We start from the raw sequence: 22,705 nt of genomic DNA, 5'->3' as shown, positions 1-22,705 counted from the left end.
TACCTTTTATCTGCTTATGTTTCCCCCTAATTAACGCCTACCTCCCAGAGTGGGTGTGAGGATCAAATGAGAATAAATAATTCCTTCCTTCCTTCCTTCCTTCCTTCCTTCCTTCCTTCCTTCCTTCCTTCCTTCCTTCCTTCCCTTTCTGGACTGAATGACCCTTCCTCTGAACTCTGAAATCTCTTTCTTCAAATCTAGGGTGCCTGTTGATACTTGGCTTTCCTTTCCTTCTGTATCCCAAACCTTGATTGGGGGGAGGGGGGAAAGTGCTTATTTTCACTCTAAGTCTTATCATTTCTACCCAGCAATCACTTCCCAGATTTTTGGGACTCCCCAAGGGGGAAAATCAAATTCAGGAAAAGAATTTCCACATTTCAAGTCCTTTGGATTGAAGTCCTTCTGGATTCTAAGTGTTTCCTACAAACAGGCAGTGCCTATCCTGTCTCTGATATAAATTGGTTCTCTAACCCTGGCAAACCATTTAGTCTTGCACTGATATGAAACTCATATAAACGTGGAAGCCCTTAAACTGTATGTAAGGATCCCTTTGGGATGCATATCAACTTAGAAAATCACAGATTAACTTTATCTATGCTCTACTGTATTTTTATTTATTTTGTAAAATATTTCCCAATTACATTTCAATCTAATTCAGTTAATCTGTGGTTTTCCCTAAACCAATAAAATTGTGGGTCCAGTATTTATTCCTATTGTTAGATTTCAGCTTTTAATCTATTTTTAATGGACAATTTTGATTGCTATTATAATCATTTTAGCTGTGTTTGACTCTTAAACAATCCCTTTTAATGTTTTTTTTTTAATTTTTTTTGTTTTTTTTTTTTGGCAAAGATACTGGCCATTTCCTTCTTCAGCTCATTTACCTATGAGGAAGCTGAGGCAAACAGGGTTAAGTGACTTGCCTAGGGTCACAGAGTTAACAAATGTCTGAGGTCAAATTTGAACTCTGGTCTTCCTGACTCCACATCCAATACACTATCTGCTGCTTCACTTAGCTGCTTGAACAACTTTGATTACATGAAATTAAAAAGATTTTGAACAAACAGAAACAATGCAAACAAAATCAGCAAGAAAGCAAAAACCTGAGAAGAAATTGTATCACAAATTTCTCTGATAAAGGACTGATTTATCAAATGTATTGGGAACTAAGCCAAATTTATAAAAAGTAAGAGTCATTTCTCCAATTAACAAAAAGACAAAAAATATGAATAGGCAACTTTCCAAAGAAATCAAAGCTATTAATACTTATATAAAAATGTTCTGTCACTAATAAATAGAGAAATACAAATTAAAACAACCCTGAGATACCACTTTACACCCATCATATTAGCTAAAATGACAAAAGGAAAATAACAAATGCTGGAAAGGATGTAGGAAAACAGTTACACTAATGAACTATTGGTGGAGTTGTAAAATGGTTCACTGGAGAACTGTTGGAATCTTTACAAAGTGTTAAGCCATTGGAGTTGATTTGATCTTAGAAAGAGTTATTTTGGGCCAGAACTTGAAACAAGATACCAGGTGGAACTGATAGAAACAATGCTTGTGTTCACACCTCTAGAGAGCTCATAAGTATCTAAGTACTCAATGGAGTTCACATGTTTGGGAGGATGCAGGGCTTAGTAGGGCTTAGTCCGAATTCACACCTCCCTTAGGGCCAGAGAGCACTCTGGGAGATACCCCAGAATCCCTCTCCCTCCAGAAGGCGGAGTTAACCTTTGGGAGATCACATATATAGGGAGCTTTTGAAGCTTGAGCTTAGTTCTTCTTGTGGGACTGACTGGAGTTAGTTACTTGAGGAGTTACTAGAAACTCTGGGAGCTCAAGAGAGATTTACTTGGAGTTGGAGAGAGCTCTTGGAACCCACAAGTCCTATAAGCAAGAAGCTCTCAGGGCCACAGGAGACTCTGGAAGAAAGCCTACAAGCCCTATCTTCGAGGCAAGAGATTCATTGCATCTTCTACCTTGGTGCTGGCTGGAGGCTGAAGAAAGCAGAGGCAGAAGCCAAGGACAAAGCTGCAAGATCTCTTGGAACCAAGCAGAGAGATAGGGTTTGTGGATTCCAAGAGCTCTCTCCAACTCCAAGTAAATCTCTCTCGGAGAATGATATGGAACTATGCTCAAAGGGCTATCTTTTGATGCAGCAATACTGCTGCTCAAGTTTATACCCCAAGGAGAACAAGGAAAATCAGAAATGATCCATATGCACAAAATATTTATAGCAGCTTTTTTGTGATGGTAAAGAATTAGAGATTAAGGGATGCCCATCTGTTGGGAATTGACTGAATAAGTTGTGATAAATGATTGTGATGGAATGTTATTATGCTAAGGCAGCCTGGACAGGAGCCAGGAAGACCTGAGTTCAAATCTAGTCTCAAGACACTTACTAGTTATATGACCCTGGGCAAGTCACTAAACCCTGTTTAGTCTCAGTTTCTTCATCTGTAAAATGAGCTGGAGAAGGATATGGAATAGGAACCTGGAAAGATTTGCACAAATGGATGCAGAGTGAAATAAGCAGAACCAGAAGAATATTTTATATAGTAACAATGATATTGTACAATGATCAGTTGTGAATGACTTAGTCATTCTGATCAGCACAATCTTCCAAGACCTTTCCAAAGGAGTTATAATGAAGGATATAAGCCATCTCCAAAGGTAGAACTGATGAACTCTTGAGTATGGATTGAATTATATTTTTTCACTTTATTTTTCTTGATTTTTTTGCAACATGCCTAATATGAAAATATGTTTTGTATGATATCACATGTATAATAAGTATCATATTGCTTGATTTCGCAAAGGCTGTGAGAGGAGCTGGAGGAAGGAAAGAATTTGGAGCTCAAAATTTAAAAATAATATGTTAAAATGTGGAAGAAAATTAACCCATTTTGCAAATATGTCATTTTATTGGGGGAATTTAATTCATTTGCCAATTTAAAGACTACATTTGACTTTTTCTCAGTTATTCTGTTAAAAAGGAATTTATATTTTCTTATTTTTGCTATTAATTCAAACTCTTAATGTTTTCTCTGTTACACATTAATGCTTATAAATATTTTGCATTTGATTCATATTTTAACAATCCTCTGTTGCAAAATAATTACGTAAGTATCTTTATCTTGGACTTTTGGCAAAGATCAGAGCTCCCCTTTGGGATTACCCAACCCCATCTCCTTTTCTCTTTGTTTTTTCTAAAACTTCTTTCAAATTCAACATTCTTACACTTTTCATATTGTTAGTGTCTGATTTATCTTGATTTGAGAAGTATGAGTTATTTGGACTCCTTATTTTTTGGCCAGGAGACTTGGAAGATTTCCTTGAAGCACATTTTATATCTAAGCAATCTTTTCAACATTGAAGTACTTTTCACATGTCCTTTTCTCACCTTCCCAAAATATACTGAGGATTACTGGGTCAATAATGATTAGTTCATGGCCGATGCTTCTCAGTTTCATGTCTAGTATGTTCCAATTTCTCCGCTTGTTCCTTGTCCTCACTGAAAAGTCAACTGGAATCTTGATTAATGTTTCTTGATTAATGACTTCTATATTTTTCTCTGGCTTTATGGAAGAATTTTTTCCCCCTTATCACTACTAAGTTGGAGTTTAACTATGATGTGTTTGGATGTGCTGAATCTTAGGTCCTTCCTTCCTGGGATCCTATGGATTATATGTGCATGTCATTTTTTTTTTTTTTTTGCTAATTCAAGAATGTTTTCTTGTATAATGTGTAAGAATATAATGTTCATATTCTCCTATTTTTCTAAATTTTCTGGGATGTCAGTCATCTTAAATGGCTGTGAAATAGCCCAGGCAATAAAATTCAGGACAGCCAAGGTGTTTGCAATTTAGAGAGCAGTTTATTCACCAGCCAGGATGGATCTCTGGATTGAGTTCCATCCTGAACCCAAGTAGAGACAGGCTTATAAGCAATTCTTGTTCTGCCTTGTGGTTACAACAGTGACTCGACTTCTCGCTCGAGAAGGGGCGTGCTGGGGAGCTTACAGGATGTCTGACATTGTTAAGCAAGCATTCCGTCTGAACATAGTTGAGCAATATTTTCCGATAAGCCTGAGACCCCTTGACCCAGGGATGAGGGAGCCAGTCTTTTGTTCATTTCGCTCCCCCCTTTTTATGTTCATAGTTGTGACTCATCTGAGGCAAATGGGGAATAAGTCATTTTGAGGGTGAAAAGTTTCAGGCTCTGTAAGAGGTGAGGCACTTAATTAAGCAGGGAGCTATGAGGAGGAGGAGAAGGAACAAGAGGACTGGACCTTTGATTAGAGTGACTGATACCAGGACATTGAAGCCTTACAACTGGTCTCCTGGTCATCCAACTGCTTATGTAAGGAAGTGAGTGATTGCCTAGTGACCCCCAACCGATTTGACAACTTCTGCTAGGGAGTCCACTGATTTTTCTAAATGGATGATAAGACTCTCTAGAGTCTGAATCAACCTGAGAGCTAAGAAGGCAAATGTAAGGCCGGAGAAACTGAGGCAAGATAGAGATCAGAGAGCTCTCAACATTCTAATAATTGGAGAGTTTGATTGACTGGACAGGACTCTATTCTCAAAGTATCCAGTGATGAATGTGAGTTAGACCAAGGCAGGGGAGGGGTCAGAACATTGAGAGTGGGAACAGCAATCTGGTTCTGACAGCGTGGTGGGAGATACTGGACATTCTGATAGGAGCCAAGAAGTCTGAACTCCTTCTTATCTTGAGTCTCACATTATCAATTTATAACCTTAGAGCAAGTGGCCCTCAGTCTTCAAGGAACCAGAGAGGGGTTTGCAACTAAGGGGATTGAGGCAGAACAGTTAAGGAAACTGAGGCAGAACAATTAAAGAGGACTGTGGCACAACATTCCACACTCTCTCTTCTGAATCCTATGTGAAGCAAATAAACCAAAATAAAACTAGAAAAGAAAAAATTCAAGGACAAGTCTCCCCCTAATAACCCCAGAGTTAACAGCGCACAAAGGCTCCCTGTTGCAAGCATGTCAGGTCCTCTGCAGTTGGGGCACCATCTCAGCCAGAGAATCCAGTTTGAGAGGGACAATTCAGTGTGAGTTAGGTGGTGTGCAGTCACTTAACTAAGTCTCTGCTTAGGCCCTCTGCAGGGCTCAAGGGCTCAAGGCCTTTCAGAAGGCAACCCTCTCCAGGGAAGAAGGGTGAGGCTTGGAGTAGCTTCACCTGTCCCCGCCCAGAGGAACAGACAGGGCTGCAGAAAGGATCAGATTGCAGAGCAGATTATGCAAAGTTAGACCATCAAGGCAGGCAAAGCCCAAACTTTTAGATGCCTGATATTTTAATACAAGATCCTTTGCGATTGCTGAAATACTAATTAATGAAATGGGGTTACAGGACTGGAAAAACAGATCAGAGAGACTTCCAGTCCCAAGACAGTGTCTGATTTCTGGTTGTTTCTTAAAAAAAATAATAATAATAATCCCAAGAACTGAGTCTGCCAGGGCAACTCTGACAGAATAAGGGGTTCCAAAGCTAAAGCATCTGAACTAGTGAGATAGGGGGTGGGGTGGAAGTGCCTAAGGCAAAGTGAATAGGAGCTAGGGATTCATTCTTTCAGGTTAGAAAAATATATCAGTTTCCCCAATGTTCTATCTCTTCTTCCTTTATTTTTTCTCAAAGAAAGGAATTATCAAATGACCATTCCACATATAAATCCCAAGAGTGAATCAAAATCCCTATACATAACAGACTAGTACAGTAGCATTTCCTAAAAATCCCTCAAACATAACAGCAATAGTTACACAGTTTTAACAACTCCCATCCCAAATCTCAAACACACAATAACAGATGACCCAGTCAAGGTCTAACAGTCAGTCATCAACTATTCTCACAGTCTCCCATATCAGTCCACCAGGTGTGAGGGGACAAAGTGTGTGGCTCTCAGTGCATGCAGAGGATGGGTGTGCCATGCTGACAGTCAAAGCTGATCAAGGTCCCAAAAGCAAGTGAATATCTGTGATTTGACACAAATCTAACAAATAAAGGTTAGAACCATCTAAGATAAAAAGACGGGTCCACAAGACTGCTGCAAAATGTGAAGGGCCAGCAGCTTCCTATGTGAAGAGATGACTGCTTTACAGGACAGGCACCAGCTGTAGTCTCAAGTCTTAGCAGCAGTTAAAATCGGCTAAGTGGTCTGTGAGACCACTGTTAATTGTCCTCTTAGCATTTAGAAATTTAAAAAAAACCCAAAACACAAATACCCAATAACAGACAGATGACCATGCTAAATACTTATTTGCCTAAGCATTTAGGATACAGTGATTACATATAATCAGACTGAAAACAGCAAGGCATGACATGGAATTGCATTAACAATCCTATTGACCATTGCTCTGACCATAGAGATCAGTTATGGGAGGAAAAATTGCAAGAACTATAGCATAACATAAGCAGTCAAAACTCAATCTTCAGCACATACAGGATAAAATAGCTTTAACCCAGTTTTATTCCAATAAATTGTCCCACTAACTGTCAGAGAGTAGAGCTTTAAAACTCCCATAAAGCATCAACTAATTAACTATAAGCCCAAGAAATTTTATCTCCAATAACAAATTCCATTCATCAAATTTCTGGTAAATCCTAAACAAATATTTACCATAATCTTATAGTGATAACAGTAAGAAATGTGTCCCTATAAGTTCACAACTTAAACAATTATCCAGGTAGATGTTTCATAAGTAAACATTATACATACAAATCAGTTTGCTTTTAAAATACCCAATACATAGAAAAATATCCCAAATTGCATATTGTCCATAACAGAAACATTTTCAAAAGGACAAAGAAAAACCATTATTTTCAGAGGCCCTTTAAATAACTTCAGGATGACCCAATACAATCAGTTAAAACTTATACAGAATGTCCAAATAGCACATAAGAGTATCTGAAAGATTTTTTAAAAATAGCAATTAAACTTTTAGGAATAATCCTACCAAAGTATGGATCACATTTATGACCATATTCCTCAAACAAGAAAACCATTATGTATCAAGAAACAAATATTCAGTCAATTAACCCAAAAGTAAGCATGTCCCTTTAAATCAGTTTGCTGCACTATAGTAACTTGATTTAAAAAAATTGGATGGAACATACTTAGGGGGGTGAGGGGAGGAGAGGATTCCATGTGGCCGCCCTTCCCTCACTCCTGCACTCCTGGACAAAAATTTCCTCAGGTTCCCCACTCAATTTCTTACACAGGAATCCTTCTCAAGAGGTAGCCCATCAGTTTCTTCCCAAGTCTACCAGATTCCCAACTTTCTCCTTCTTCCATGCTACATACTTAAACAGTCTCCAACAACTTTCCTAACTAGATGCTCCACTGCTAAAGTAACAGAAAGCAGTGGGGTGGGGGTGGGGGGGTGAGTCGAATCTTTATCTTTGAAGACAAAGGATCCTCTTTCCATTTCTCTCTCCCCCACCTCTTCTTCCAGCTTCCCAAAACCATTATCTTACTTCCTAAAATTGTGCAAACCTTTCATTGTTCCTACAAACCAATCCTTCATAAACCACCTGCATTCTTCTTTCCAGTTCTCTTCAAAACTTTTATGATTCACAATATAGTGAATAGCTAGATGACTCCATAAAACATAACTTACAATGTTAACATTTAAACGGAATCAAATCAAATTTTTTACAGACTTTTTTTTTCCTGCCTGAGTATTGTCTGACAGCAATTAGCATCTCTCTTATCTGTCCAAGCAGAGCTTGAATTGTATTGCTCTTTCCCTTCCTGTAACTAAATCAGGCTGCTTTTTTTTTCTTCTCTTTAGTAATAAAGGTATCAATATTTAAACAAATTCCAAGATCTTATCCTCAGAATAAACAGATCTAGGATGCAAAGGCAATAGCAAAATTATTTCTCACAATTTTCAGAATCATCCCAAAGTTCCTAATCAATTTTTTTTCCTGATTCTCAATCAGATAAGGTTTTATTGCCCTCTACTCTAGCAGGCTCTGAAAACTGCTTTAAGGGAAAAACTTTCCTGTCAGTTTAAAATGGCCAAGTTCCATTTGCAACAAATTAGTACAACAGGTTAAAAAGTTTAAAATCACAAGCAAACTTTCAAATAACCAATTCCCAAATTTCTTAATCATTGTTCTTAAAACTTAACAGAGCTCTTAAATTAACAAAACAGACAGACAAATCACACAGAACACATACAACTAGAAGAGTGCTCCCAAAAGGCACTCAGAATCAGATCAGACCAGATGTGTCCAGATTTAGACACCCAGGACCATCACTTGGCGTCCCGTGGAGGTCGGCAAAGGGGCTTTAGCGCTGCATCCAGCCTACCCCACTTGCTACAGATACAGGAGTACTCACCAGACCAGACAGGTGGCTGCAGGATCGTTAGGCAACTGCAGGGGACCCTCAAAAGCTTATTAAGCAGAACTGTTTTTTAGAACGCTCTGTGCCAATTTTGAACCGAATTCAAAAATTTGGGTCTTACTCACCTGGTCCCCAGAAAGAGATTTCTGGAAACTGGGGCTGAGGAACATCTCTTGGTGGCCACCCCCTAGGATCCATAACCTCTTTTGCCCTTCAGGGAGAGGGACTGGCTGTTACCTCCAAATGAAATAGCCCAGGCAAAAAAATTCAGGACAACCAAGGTGTTTGCAATTTAGAGAGCAGTTTATTCACCAGCTGGGAGGGATCTCTAGATCGAGTTCCATCCTGAACCCAAGTAGAGACAGGCTTATAAGCAATTCTTGTTCTGCCTTGTGGTTACAACAGTGACTCGACTTTTCTCTGGAGAAGGGGGATGCTAGGGAGCTTACAGGATATCTGACATTGTTAGGCAAGCATTCCATCTGAACATAGTTGAGCAACATTTTCAGATAAGCCTGAGGCCCCTTGACCCAGGGATGAGGGGACCAGTCTTTTGTCTATTTCAGTTGCAACGTCTATTTTCCATATCTGCCACTTGGATCTGTTTGTTTTCTAATTGTGTGTGGAATGGAATTATTTTTCTATATAATGTAGTTCTTTCCATCTGCCCTATATGGATATAATTCCATTTTTCCATTTCTATGGAATTATGGATATAATTCCAAATTTGCTGTTGGTTGCTTCTGTACATCTTTTTTGTTTCTATTTTATTCTATATATTGACTATTTCCATCATTATTTCCTCCTAGAATTTTTTTAAAAGCACCTTTTAAATTTAGGTTGGGTGTTTACCTTGGTTCAGGAACTCATTACCTCTTACCTGTACTATTTTAAGAACCTCCTGAGTGGAGGGTCCAGTTCATCCTCTATAGAACTTCAAAATAATCTTTCTAGCCCTATGTCTGCCCATCATTCCCTTCTCATCTCTGCCTCTCAGAAACCTTGCTTTCCTTCAAGGTTCAGCTCAGGTGTACCCTCCTCTTGAAAGCCTTCCCTGATTCACCTCATTAAGGTTCTCTTCCTCTTTCTCTTGTTTTGTACTGTACTTATCTGGGCTTATGTTATTTTAGTAAAAAGTATTCTAAGGCAAGAACTACACTGCTAGTCTTCCTGTTCCAGGATATGCCTAGTGGTTTTCAGGAAGTGGGCATTTCACAAAGTATTTAGGGAAGGAAAATGAGTTTCTCCAATGAGTGTTTTAGTTTCTTCGAGTACTTTTTCAATCTATCCATCAGTAAATATTTGTTAAGCACCTATTATGTGCAAGACTCTGTGCTAAGTGCTTGAAATTTGATCTTGGGGTTTTTCCTATAATACAGAATCTAATTTTTTATTTCTTATTTCATGTGTCATTTTCTGTGTATGTAGGGTCTATTGCCTTTGTCCATTTGCTTTTTCTCTGGGACCTTAACTGGACAAGTCATTCTGTATAGGGGTATATTCCTTTGTTGTTTTTTTTTCACTCTATTCATGGGTGGATTTTGTTCCCTGGTCACTTTTCTTCTCTTTAGTGTTTGTCTTTATTATTTCCTTAGTCTTGCTCTTGGCAGATCTCTTACACACCATTGCTGTCTTTCCTGGAAAATCTCTTCCTTTTTGTGAGCCCACCTTTCATCATGTATTCCCCATGATCAGTGATGGTGACTCTGCCGTCTCCTTTGCCCATCCCTTCAATGTCCTGGGAGATGGTCCATAGGAGTCAGGCAATGACTGTGATCAGTGTAAATGCTTATGGATTGATTAGTTGACTTCCTGACTTTTGAGGGAATGCAATTCCGTTAGAGTGAATTTTGGCCTTTCAAGTCCAATAGTTGTCCTCCTTAGTAGAGAGAAGTCAAATGACATTTAAATAGCCCAATCTTCTCTTGGCCATCACTCATCGCCATCCCATTGGCTCCAGCACATGGTTGGAGCCTCATCTTTTCTCTTTATAAAGAAAGGGCTACTTTTTGTCTTTAGTTTTCCTACTGGACTTAGTTCAGTGCAGGTCTTGGCACCTCTGACCCTTTAAAACCCTGATATTTTGTCAGTTAATAAACATTTATTGGGCACCTACTGTGTCGAGGCTATGTGCCAAGTACAGAGTATACAAAGAAAAACAAAACTAAAATGAGAAATGTGAGAAAACACATTTATCTTAAGTACAAAAGTACAACTTGCAAAAATTGTGTACATAGAAGAGGAAGCCCTGATTAAATCTGAAAAATCTCTGTCCTTACAACAAAAAAATACACTACTACTCTAGTTAAACGAAAAACAAAGAAAGAAAAAAGACAAGTCTTGGTCTTAAGCAGTTTGTAGTCAAATAAAAGAGATAACATGTGCCAACAATCTTTTCCTTTCACCCACAGTCACTATCCCTTGATTCTATCTTGTATAAACATCTTCAATCTCTCTAGGTATTTCCTCCAGTCCCTTTTCATGAGAACCATCCCTGCTTATGTCTTTCGGGGAACGTCCCGCTATCTAACTCCTGAATCTCAATGCTCCTGAATTTAATAGGAAGCCATTGAACCTTGGCTAGCCTTCCTTTAAGCCTTCTGTATTCTGTGCTAATATCTAGGCCATGTACCAAACTGTAACTGGCTTCCTTTTCCTCCTCTATGCTGGACTTGCTGCTGGTCCCCAAAGGTCTATTTTCCTCCTCCATGACCAGATCCACCTTGGAGTACATCGGAAAGAGAATAGACTCAGGAACCAGAGGACCTGGATAAAAATCCCAAATGTGATGCTTATAACCTGGGTGATCTTGGATAAATCACTTCTCCCTGGGCCTCAATTTCCCCATCTGTAATAAAATACTTTATAGCCTCTGAAGTCCCTTTCAGTTATAGAAATATTGTTTATCCTTCTTGGTAAAAATCCAGTCAAGAATATCTTTTCCCTTCTTGTCCTTTCCAGTTTTTGAGAAATGGAATTATGAAAGCAGATTGAGAATGTGTCAGCTCTTCTGCTTTTGGAAGAGGGAGGAAGAGAGCAAGCCCTTAACCTGACTAAGTCTGACACCTCTTCTAGTGAATTCACCTCCTTGGAGATGCTTCCTAATTCACCCAGTTTACAACCCATACCTTCTGCATGGGTAATCTGAGTGCCACATCTAATGCCATTGGTTTTATAGAGTATGTGGATTGGGAATGATGCATAATAATATTTGGAGACTAGAGCCAGTCTGTGACCGGTTTTAAATGCTAAACAAGGTAATAGGGAGAAAAGAGAGCTTTTTGAGCAGAAGGGCATAGTCAGCTATGTGATTTGAGGATATTAGTATGGGAACTTGTTCAAGAATGGCTTGAAAGAGAAAGAAATTTGAGGCAGAGACCAATTAGTAAGGGATTAAATACTCCAGGTCAGAGGTAATAAGGGCCCAGACTAACTAAGGTGGTCAATGAATGAATGAAGCAGTTTTTATTATGTGCTTGCTGTGTGCCAGTGAATACTGGGGATTCCAAAAGAAAAGTGAGTTAATCCCTGTACTCAAGGAACTCATATTTTAATTAAGGGAGATAGCATATAAGGGAAGGCTCAGTAGCAGGGCAGTTAGTAAGGTCTACTGGTCCTCCATTTTACCAGGATTGTAGCTGATGATGTCTTGATATGACCAGCCACTTTGGCTCCTGAGGGAAGAAGGCCTGACCTATCACTATAGGGAAAGTGTTGAGGTTAACCCACGGGGTCTGAGTGAAGTCAAGAGTCTGGTTTCTCTCCTGAAGAGGTGGGAATGGTGACAAGGTCAGTGTCTACTTCTAGGGGAAGGAAGACAGAAAAGAGAAGGGTATCCCACAGCACTTTCTGGATGGGATGCTGGTCACTGGTGAAGTGAAGGATGGGAGGCCCCAGAAACTGTCATTCCTACCCAGAAATTGAATCCCATCCTCAGACACCATCTTGAATTGGCTAAAATGCTCTTGCCAAAGGCAATGGATAGCGCTCTAATTTAACAAATTCCTCTGGAAGTCTCATGGGAGTTTTCTTCCTTTGAAAACAATTTTTATTTATGATTTATTTAAAAGAAAGATGACTCTTCCCACCCCATTTTTTCTAAGAGCTGAAAAGGAAAATCTGTCCTCAGGCTTGGCCCTCACTCCCCTCTCCACCCAACCTTTCCTTCCTCTTCCTCTTCCTAGTCCCTGAACATATTGTACGGTCTTAAATTGTCCTCAGGATGTCATTAGAGAAGGCAGCTCAGGCCCACCCAGTGAGTCATAGGGGGAAGGGTAGCAGAGGGGGGTCTGCCAAGAAGCCCTTCTGTCCACCATGTCTGACCCCACCTCACGTCTGTTCCATTATTAGTATGAAGCAACATGACCGCTATGGGCAGCTTATCCTGGTGAATGCCACGGCAGCAGACACTGGGGAATACAGCTGCTGGCAACAGGTGTGCAGTGGCTATGTGTGCAGGAAGGACGACACCAAGACTGGAACTACCTACATCTTTTTTACAGGTAAGACACTGGCCCCAAGACCCACATCTGCTCTGGGCCCTCCTCCCAACATGGGCTCTCACAGGCTCATCCCTCCTAGTTTGACTTCCTGTGCTGGGGCCTGTCAAACTCTAAGGTCTTGGAAAATGGGCCTGAGGTGAGGGCCAAACTGGACAGCCACAGGAAGGCCACCAGATGGTCGTGTTTGGGGTGATCGCTGCAGCAGCAGCTGGGGATGAGCAGAGTGGAAAGCCAAGGGAGGACCGATACAAGACCAAGCAGGCCTGAACTTCCCAGCCTCTCCAGCTGGGCAAAGAGCCCAAAGGCTTTCCCAGATGTGGTAGATGGCAGGGACTGAAGACCCAGAGCTTTCCTTATATGATCACTCCACAGATCATGGATTTAGAACAGAAAGAGAGCTTAGAAGAGTGTGAGTGATCTGATCACACACACACAAACACACACACACACACATTTTACAAATGAGGGAACTGAGGTCCAGACAATTGAAGTAACTTGCTTAAGTTACTTTGTACTACTTAGTAAGTAGTCAAATCAGAATTTGAACCAGATCCTCTGGCTCTTTCCACTGCTCTCTACTCCCTCACATGAGACAATAATATTGCCTTCTATCGAGTTAGAGAATTGTGTGGGAGTGGGTTGTGGTTTTTTTTTTGGAGGGGGGAAGCACTCCTGAAATTTTGTTATATTCCTTAAGAAAAAAAAAAAAAAGGAGAACCAACTCTTCTCCCCCATCCTCTCCCTCCCAGCTGTGGATCCAATTGAAGGTTTCAGAAGGGGCTTACTGCTATGGAATGAGCTCCCCAATCTGCACCATGTGAACTTGGCAATGAGGAGCAAAGAGAGGAGCTTACAACCTCACAGGCAAAGAGGAGGGGCTGCAAGAATTATTACCTACGATTTACAGAAGAGGAAACTGAGGCACAGGGAAAGCCATATCAAAGATGCTAAGGAAATTGACAGAGAGACAAAATGGTAGAGAGATAGAGAAAGAGAAGAATAAATGACAGACAGAGACAAACAGGCAGAGAAATAGAGATGGATAGACACAGACAGAAAGACACAGAGAGACAGAGACACAGAATGGCAGAGAGATAGAGATAAAGAGACAAGACAACAGAGATAGAGAAACAAAGACAGAGAGAGAGAGAGAGAGAGAGAGAGAGAGAGATGTGGCAGTCAGTGTCCAGATAAAAACTTCTAGGCTCATCTTTTTCAATTTATCTCTTTTCCCTAGCTCTCCAAGCTGTCTGTAGCAGATACCAAAGGAAAAAAAGCCTTCTGTTTCTGCCTCTACCTCATGGTTCTGACCCAGGATCTCTCTCTGTCCCACTTAGATTTCTTCCCTCCTCCCCAACGTGCACAGCCCTCTGTCCCTGCAGACAGTCCTGACCTTGGAGTCAGACCTGTACTATCAGACCCTGGATGAGTGATTCCATCTTCCCATTTTACAACTGCTGGGAAGTGGCTGAGGCAGGCTTTGAAGTTGGGTGCTCTATTCTCTAAGTTACCTTGATGTTTTCCTGAAAGAAGCAAGATAAAAGAGGTAACTAATAAAAGGAAGGTGATAAAGCCCTCAGTCCCTGGTGGCCCTCTGATCTAGTTACTTCATTCCTTTGGGCCTCAGTTTTCCTACCTGTAAAAAAAGCATAAGAAAGCCCACACCATCTCCTTTGCGGGATTGTTGTGTGTTTCTTAAAAAGTTCAAAGTGCACTAGGTAATGCAGTTCATAGAGCACTGGTTCAGGAGTCAGAAGGATCCCTGTTCAAATCCAGCCTCAGATACTTGACACTTGCTAGCTATGTGATCCTGGGTAAATCACTTAATCCTAATTACCTTGCAAAAAACAAGACCAAAGTGATTATTTTTCAACAATGCACCATAACAGTGGAGCACCAAGTTTGTTGTCTTAAGTGCCAACTTTGAATCCAGCTGTTCCTTTCATTTAGTTGTGAATCTTTTGACCAATGAGGTCACTGCCAATGAGTCTTATTTCCATGGTGTATAAAATGGGACTGGCATTTATTGTCCTGCTTCCTTTCAACATGGTGGAGGGTTGGAGGAAGGCATCCATGTACCTCAGGATTAAAATCCAAGTCCTCTCACTTCTTCCCCTGTATTTCCCCTGTTGGTGTGTGGGAATACAGGCTGATTGTGTGCAGTGAACTTCAGGCTGGGCTGTTATTGAGTGATTTGTTAACAAAGCCACTGTTGCCCATTTCTCCACCCTGGCATGCTCAGGAGCTCTTATGGGGGTATCTTTGCTTCATCATTTCCTCACATAGTAGGACCACTTTGCAAGCTCCTTGAGGGCATATGACAACTGTGTGTCAGCTGAGAGGGGGGCCGTTTACCCTAGAGGAGAGGAAGGAAGGAAAGAGGAAGGGAGAAAGGGGGAGAAACAGGATTGTCTTCAAGCATCTGAAGAACCATCAGTCATTTGGGGGAGACAGGAAACTTATTTCAGAGGACAGAACGAGGACCAACTGGTGCAAATTTGGGCTGAATGGAATGAAAACATTGCCAACAGTGGGGGTGATTCTGAAGTGGAATGGATGCCTTGAGATAGAGTTCCTCATCACTAGGTGTCTCCTAGCAGAGGCTGCATCAGCACTTCTCAAGGTTTAGAGAAGAATCGTGTCCAGGCTTAGATCAGATGAGATGTCTCACAGGCCCTCTCCAACTCAGAGATTCAAAAGTACCCAACTGGCTTTAGGCTTTCCCGCCATTTTGGACACATGGCAGCCCACTGCCTCTTCTAGTCATTTGCATCAGTGACGATGTCTCCTATGGCATTCCTCCAGTTGCATGCTGCAACCTCCCTGACCCCTTCCTCTCCTGCATGACACTCCCTGCATGGGGTGGCCCTCAGCTCTCCTGAAACCTATACAGCGTTCTTTCAAACCAGAAAGACTTTCAGCCTGAGCCCAATCAATGTAAGATCACTACAGGACCAACATTGATGAGTGTGGAGAAGCTCATTAGCAAAAGGATGGACAAACCACTTGTGAAAGAGATGAACATGTAATGGGGGTCACCATATTGAAATTAAAAGCCAAACTCCATTTTACTCAAACTTACTCCAAGAGATGTTAAAAAAAAAAAAAGAACTTCTTTGTTTTTAAAGAAAAACAAATTAGAAAGATTTCTCCAAACCACTACTACTAAGAGAAATGTAAATCCAAAGAACTCTGAGGTTTCACTTTTGAGGGCAGAGATGACAGATAGTCAATGCTGGAGGGGCTGGGGCAAGACAGGATCACTGTTGCTGGAGCTGTGGATTGGTCTGACCATTCTGGAAAGCCCTTGGGTGTTATGTGAAGGAAGGGACTAAAATAGCCATTCCCTTTGGGCCACAGATTCCACTGCCAGGAATATACCCCAAGGAAGAAAGAAAATCCCCCATCTCCTTAAATATTCATGATAGTGCTTTTAGAAAGCAGGAACCAAGTAGCTGTCCATCATCTGGAGAATAGCTAACAAGTTGTGGTGTGTGAATGGAGCAACATATTAACTACTGTGACTGTGAGGCACATAGGGGAGTTTGAAAAGACATGTGATGGATACAGTGTGAACTCATCAGAACCAGGGAAACAATATAGATGAAAACAACCACAATGTAAATAGGAAGACTTATAATCACAACAGAAAAAACTGAACAGTTGGGGATCAAATCGAAAGAAGAGATGAACACATATGTACCTCCAGGGCAACTAGATGGTGCAGTGGTTGGAGCCCCATCTCTGGAGTAAGGAGGACTTCAATTCAAATCCAGCCTCAGATATTTAACATTTAGTACGCAAAAAGAAAAAAAAAAAGACAGAAAATGTACGTCCTCTCCCTCCCTCTTTACTGAGGTGGGGGGTGCCTTTCTGGATATAGAACACTGCATATACTATCATAATTGGTGGATGTATTGACTAATTTTGCTAAACTGTCTTCCCTCCCCCCTCTCCCCTTTCTTCTCTTTCTTTGTTACAAGTTATAACTCTCTAGGTAGGAGAAAATACATTAGTGAATGGATGTGATATAGAAATCAATAGATATAAATTAAAAAAAAAACCACTACTGTTCTTCCTTTTAATAGACAGGAATACCACTGGTTGCTAGATGGGTAAGATGGAAAGAGGGAAAGTAGTTTTCCTACTCACATTCCGGGCAGCCCTCCCCAGTGCACTTTTCTTGCTGGAGGAGTCTGGGTGGGTGACTCTGAATAACCATAATGCACATGCTTCTCTCTGCAGAGAAAGGCAAGTTCTTTGTGCCTTCTCCCAGCTCCTTTGGGTGTGATCTATCTAAACCCAGACAAAGAAGTTGTTGTCCCTTGCCGGGTGACCGTCCCATCAGCCAAGGTCACTCTACACAGGAAGTTCCCAGCCAAAGAGATCCAAAGCAAAGGCAGCATCATTTATGACATCAAGAGGGGGTTTGGGGTGTCCCTCCTCAATGCACTCTTCTTGCTGGAGGGGCCTGGGTGGGTGACTCTGAATAACCATAATGCACATGCTTCTCTTTGCAGAGAAAGGTGAGCTCTTTGTGCCTTCTCCCAGCTACTTTGGCGTGGTCTACCTAAACCCAGACAGAGAAGCCGTTGTCCCTTGCCGGGTGACCGTCCCATCAGCAAAGGTCACTCTACACAGCGAGTTCCCGGCCAAAGAGATCCAAAGCAATGGCAGCATCATTTATGACATCAAGAGGGGTTTTGTTTATCTGCATCCTCAGCTTGACCAACAAGGGGTGGTCTACTGCCGGGCAGAGGCCCATGGGGCCCCCCAGATTTCCATCAAATACCAGCTGCTTTATGTTGAAGGTAAGAGATGTGTTGATGCTTCTTCCAGGGTGTCAGCCATAGACTTAATTTCACATCAGCCATTTAGGAAAAGTGGATTATTTTCTAGCCAAGAGTAGAATGGACTGTTTCATGAAGTAGTGAGTTCCCATCTCTGAATATGTTCAAGTGGAAGCACTCTTACCACTTATCTGGGATGCTGGAGTGGGGATTCCTGGCCAGATTCAGGTTAGATGAGGTGACCCCTGAGACTCTTTCCAGCTCTAAGATTCCATGATTCAATGTTCATTTTACAGAGGGAGATATTGAGGCAGAGAATGCTTAGGGCAGGACTTCTTAAACTTTATTGGCAACTTATTTTCACCCAAGAAATTTTTTACAGGACCCTGGACATATAGGTATATAAAATAGGCATAAAAATCAAAGATTAACTAATAATGAATTTTAATTTCATGACCCCTTATGGGTCATGATCCCCCATATGGGATTGTGAACCACAGTTTAAAAAGCTGGGACTTAGGGAACTTTCCCCAGAAAGGGAATGCTTGAGATCAGTAGTGAAGGAACCATTTTGGGGAATGGAATCTTTGAGGTTACCATTTTTCTGGAATTAGAGCTAAGAATTAAGGACAAAGTGTTTCTAGCCTTTAGAATCACAGAATCTCAGAGTTAGAAAAAAGCTAAAAAACATCAGGTCTGACCCAGACCCAAACAGGAGTCCCCTCAATGACATCTTAGCCAAATAGCCTTGATCACCTTATGGGGAGCGTACTACCTTAGCCCTCGAGCATCTGAGACCCCACACAATTTCTTCTGGGCTGAACTCTCAGATTCAGATTTCCTTTTGCCTTTGCCCCCATGCTTTCTGAATTCAGTCCATAGCTCATTGTCCCCTCCCATGTCTCCTTTCCTCATATTTCAGGTTCCTCATCCTGCATATCCGATGCACCCCTTGCTAACCTCACACACATATGCCATCCTTGCACACTTTTTCCTCCCTTGACTCACATACATCCAGGCAGCATAACTGCCTCTCCTCAAGAGAAAAAGCTGGGAAGCCTTATAAAGCCACAGCCTTGCAATCTGGAATTATGCCCCAAAAGTTATCAAACTGTGCATACCTTTGACCCAACAGTGCTAATACTGGGCTTATGCCCCAAGGAAATACTAAAGAAGGGAAAGGGACCTGTGTGTGCCAAAATGTTTGTGGCAGCTCTTTTTGTAGTGGCTAGAAGCTGGAAAATGAATGGATGCCCATCAATTGGAGAATGGTTGGGTAAATTGTGGTATATGAACGTTATGGAATGTTATTGTTCGGTAAGAAATGACCAGCAGGATGAATACAGAGAGGCTTGGAGAGACTTACATGAACTGATGCTGAGTGAAATGAGCAGAACCAGATCATTATATTCTTCAGCAACGATACTGTATGAGGATGTATTCTGTTGGAAGTGGATTTCTTTGACAAAGAGATCTAACTCAGTTTCAATTGATCAAGGATGGAGAGAAGCAGCTACACCCAAAGAAAGAACACTAGGAAATGAATGTAAACTGTTTGCATTTTTGTTTTTCTTCCTGGGTTACCTTCTGAATCCAATTCTCCCTGTGCAACAAGAAAACTGTTTGGTTCTGCACACATACATTGTATCTAGGATATACTACGACATATTCAACATATATAGGACTGCTTGCCATCTGGGGGAGGAGGTGGAGGGTGGAAGGGAAAAATTTGAACAGAAGTGAGTGCAAGGGATAATGTTGTAAAAAAAAAATTACCCTGGCATGGGTTCTGTCAATAAAAAGTTATTATAATAATAAAAAAATGGTTAAATTAAAAAAAAACAAATAAGCATAAAGATGCAAAGTAAACCCATGAGTGGTCATATCTAAAAAAAAAAAAAAAAAAAAAAAAAATCCACAGTCTTATTGGACTGAGAGCTTAAGGGCGCTCAGAAACTACTTCCTCCAGTCCCCGCTTTTGCAGAAGGCAGCATTGGAGCCTATATAAATTGGACCCAAAGGAGGGGCCCAAAGCAAATCAGCAATAAAAAGAGAGTGTTCAATTCCTGGGTCCACATCCCATGCAGGCCAGGGTGTTAGCTCTGCTTTGCTCCTAGTGTGGCCCTGACTGAATCTCATGTGTCTACTAGTCCCCAGTGGGCCCCCTTCCACCACCATCGTGGCCTCCTCCAACAGGGTGAATGGCGGAGATGACATTACTGTCCTGTGCACTGTCCTGGGCGAGCCAGATGTCGAGGTGGAATTCCGGTGGATATATCCTGGGCTGAAGGTAAGTGGCCCCTGCCCCTCCTCCAGCAAGGAAGCTGAGCCTTTCAGAATGCACTGAAGCTTCTGCCTAGTCAGGAAGGCAATCGGGAAGTCAGTCAGCAAGCATACAGTGCCAGCTACTGCGCCAAGCATCAGAACACAAGAAAGCTCAAAGACAGTCCCTGATCTTAAGGAGCTCATTGGGAAGGCAGCATGCAAAATACTATTTGCATCTCCTAGGGACGGTGTGAGCCTTGTGCTCAGGGCACAGCTGCAGCCAGCTGCCTGCCTCAAACCAGAATGTGGCCCAGACTCCTGCTGGTCCAAGTTCAGGCTCTTGCTATGGGGGTGCAGCCTTCTCCAGGGCAACTTATGGCCCCCCAACTTCAGCTGATCTTGCATCCTATGGTCTAGAGATGAAAGAGACCATAGAGATCATCTTAGCCCTGTCAGTGACAGAGAAGGAAACTGAGATACAAGGGGATTAAAGGTCTCCACCAAGGCTACCTGGAAAGAAAACTTCTCTGTAGTGAAGTTCTCTGCACAGAGAGAGGGAATTGGGGTGGGAGGATGGTAGTGAGTCGAGAGGAAGCCCTACTAGGTCCCTGAGGATTATGAAGTGCCACCAAATTACAGTCTTTCTCCTCTTCAACTGACTCCCTTCTCCAGACTGGTATTGCCCTTAGCTGTCCCGTCTGTGCCTGGCAAGCAGATCAAATGTTTGCCGATTGAGGGGCTTTCAGGACCCTCTTGGTCTCCCACTTGTGATGACTGTTTTACATCGGTTACACATCTGCAGGAAAGAGTCATAGTCCATACTGGTGTCTCTTCTATCCATTTCGTCTCTCCCTCAGCCTCCTGTTCATCACTTAATTAGGCATCTTTTGCCTTTCTTCTGTTTGGGAGCTAACCTTTGCTCTCATGAGTTTATAGCCTAATTGCTCAGTGATAGCCTAGCTAGGGACTGTTCCCATGTGACTCCTTCTATTAAGAGATCACTGTGATAGCTTAGCCAGGGACTGTTCCCATGTGATTCTGTTAAGAGATCACTGATTTGATTTGATTTGATTTGCTGTTAATTGGTAGATTGGGGCCTTTCAAGCTTTTTGCAGAAAGCTATCACTCTACTGAGGCATGAGATTCTAAGCCGTCTACAAGCCTTTCATTTCTCTGGCCCAAACCATATTGAACTGAGTGTCCACATTTTCTTCTAGACTCACTTTTACACCAAAGCTACTGAGGATTAGTGGAGCCATTTCGTGTCATACTCTCCATTGCTGGCATTGAATCCCCTTCCTCCTTTGCTTTGCACAGGGGTTTCCCCACCTCCTCTCTTAAAATCCCCAGCTCTCTTTAACTTTAGGAGCAGTCTCCAAGTAGAGGCTAATCCCAGCCTACAATTGAGATCACTGCTGTGTCCCAGGGCTCCTGTGCTGTGAGGATGTGAGCAATATGCCATGTACCCTGGCCAGCCCGTGCTCCCCAGGGCTCCTGGCACCTCCTGTCTCACACACCCATGTGCTCCCTCTTTTGTGAAACAGGATGAAAGGCCCGTGACGATCCAGGACACATGGAGACTGGTCAGCCGAGGCCTTGGGTGCACCACGCGGCTGTCCCAGAGTGTCCTCGCCCTCCAGGACTTTGAGACCATCGACGCTGGCTACTACATATGCACAGCTCAGAACCTGCAGGGGCAGACCACCGTAGCCACCACCGTGCAGCTTTCCTGAGTCAGGCAGTGAATAGACAGTCATTCCAAGGTCTGGTCTTATAGGGAACTCAGATAACAGCTTACATTGATGCAGCCATTTGAGGTTTCCAAGGTGCTTTACAAATAGCGTCTTCTTTGAGCCTCATAACTGTTCTGGGAGCTCGGTGCTATTATGATCCCCATTTTACAGATGGGAAAACAGGCAGCGCGGTCGCGGCTCTGCCAGCTTATTTGGATCTGTGCTTAGCCAAAAGCCGCTGCGCCAAGGTTTCCGTGCCCATGTGTAGGTCTCAGACAAAGGCCCCAGCCAGACCAGAAGCCATCAGGTTCTTGAACAGGGTGCAAGCCCTGTTCCCACTCCCCATAAGACTTGGTTTGAAGGGGCTTACTTCCATGTATTGGTCTTGAATGAACACACTCACATGTACGGAGTTTGAGTAATATAATCGCTGAATAAAACATCGTTTGTTTAAAAGGTAAATGACTTGCGTAGCCTTGGGCAAAGCTGGGTGGTCCCTAGGCGTGACCTGGAAAGACTAATTCCCTCAGGTTGTGCTAGGAGAGTCGAAGCCACTTTTTGACTGGTAATTGTGGGATCCCAGATCTGGGGCTGGAAGAGTCACTTAGCTCACCCCCCACATTCTACAAAGGATAAAACCCTAGCCCCTTCTCGTGCCTCATCTGGCTATGGAGCTGGTGCTGAGTTCACAAAGGCAATGTAAGCCCTGGCAGGGCCCACTGAGGGCTCGGGGTCTGACCTGCTTTTTTCTCAGATTCTGTGACCTCTCAAGAAAGGGTTCTAAGCTAAGTTGGCTCAGGAGCACTGCTGTCAGCAGAGGGAGGGGCAGCGGAGTGATATCCCACTCCAGACTCCCAGTGTGCCTTCGGTGTGGAGATCTCTTGACATAACCTCAGTTTGATAGCACTTCCTCACTGGGATCCCGAGGTGCAGCCTAGAGGGCACATTTTGCTGATGAGAAAAGAGGCTAGAAGTGACTTACTCCAACCACCTAGTTGGTCAGTGCCCTAGCAGGGATATAATCCCAGGT

General features: G+C 42.3%; 1 protein-coding gene across 1 annotated transcript in view; it reads left to right on the top strand.

Moving 5' to 3' along the window:
• Positions 1–22,137, top strand: part of PDGFRL (platelet derived growth factor receptor like) — a 43,604-nt gene extending 21,467 nt beyond the window's left edge. The window contains exons 3-6 of the mRNA XM_012551934.3: positions 12,736–12,887; positions 17,408–17,698; positions 19,828–19,967; positions 21,487–22,137. Of these exons, the coding sequence (XP_012407388.2) occupies positions 12,736–12,887; positions 17,408–17,698; positions 19,828–19,967; positions 21,487–21,675 (772 nt within the window). The 3' untranslated portion in view covers positions 21,676–22,137. The remainder of the gene's footprint in view (positions 1–12,735; positions 12,888–17,407; positions 17,699–19,827; positions 19,968–21,486) is intronic.
• Positions 22,138–22,705: the final 568 nt, after the last annotated feature.

Source organism: Sarcophilus harrisii, chromosome 6, assembly GCF_902635505.1.
Source record: "Sarcophilus harrisii chromosome 6, mSarHar1.11, whole genome shotgun sequence".
NCBI classification, from domain to species: Eukaryota; Metazoa; Chordata; class Mammalia; order Dasyuromorphia; family Dasyuridae; genus Sarcophilus; species Sarcophilus harrisii.
This window is presented reverse-complemented; position numbering and strand designations above follow the sequence as displayed.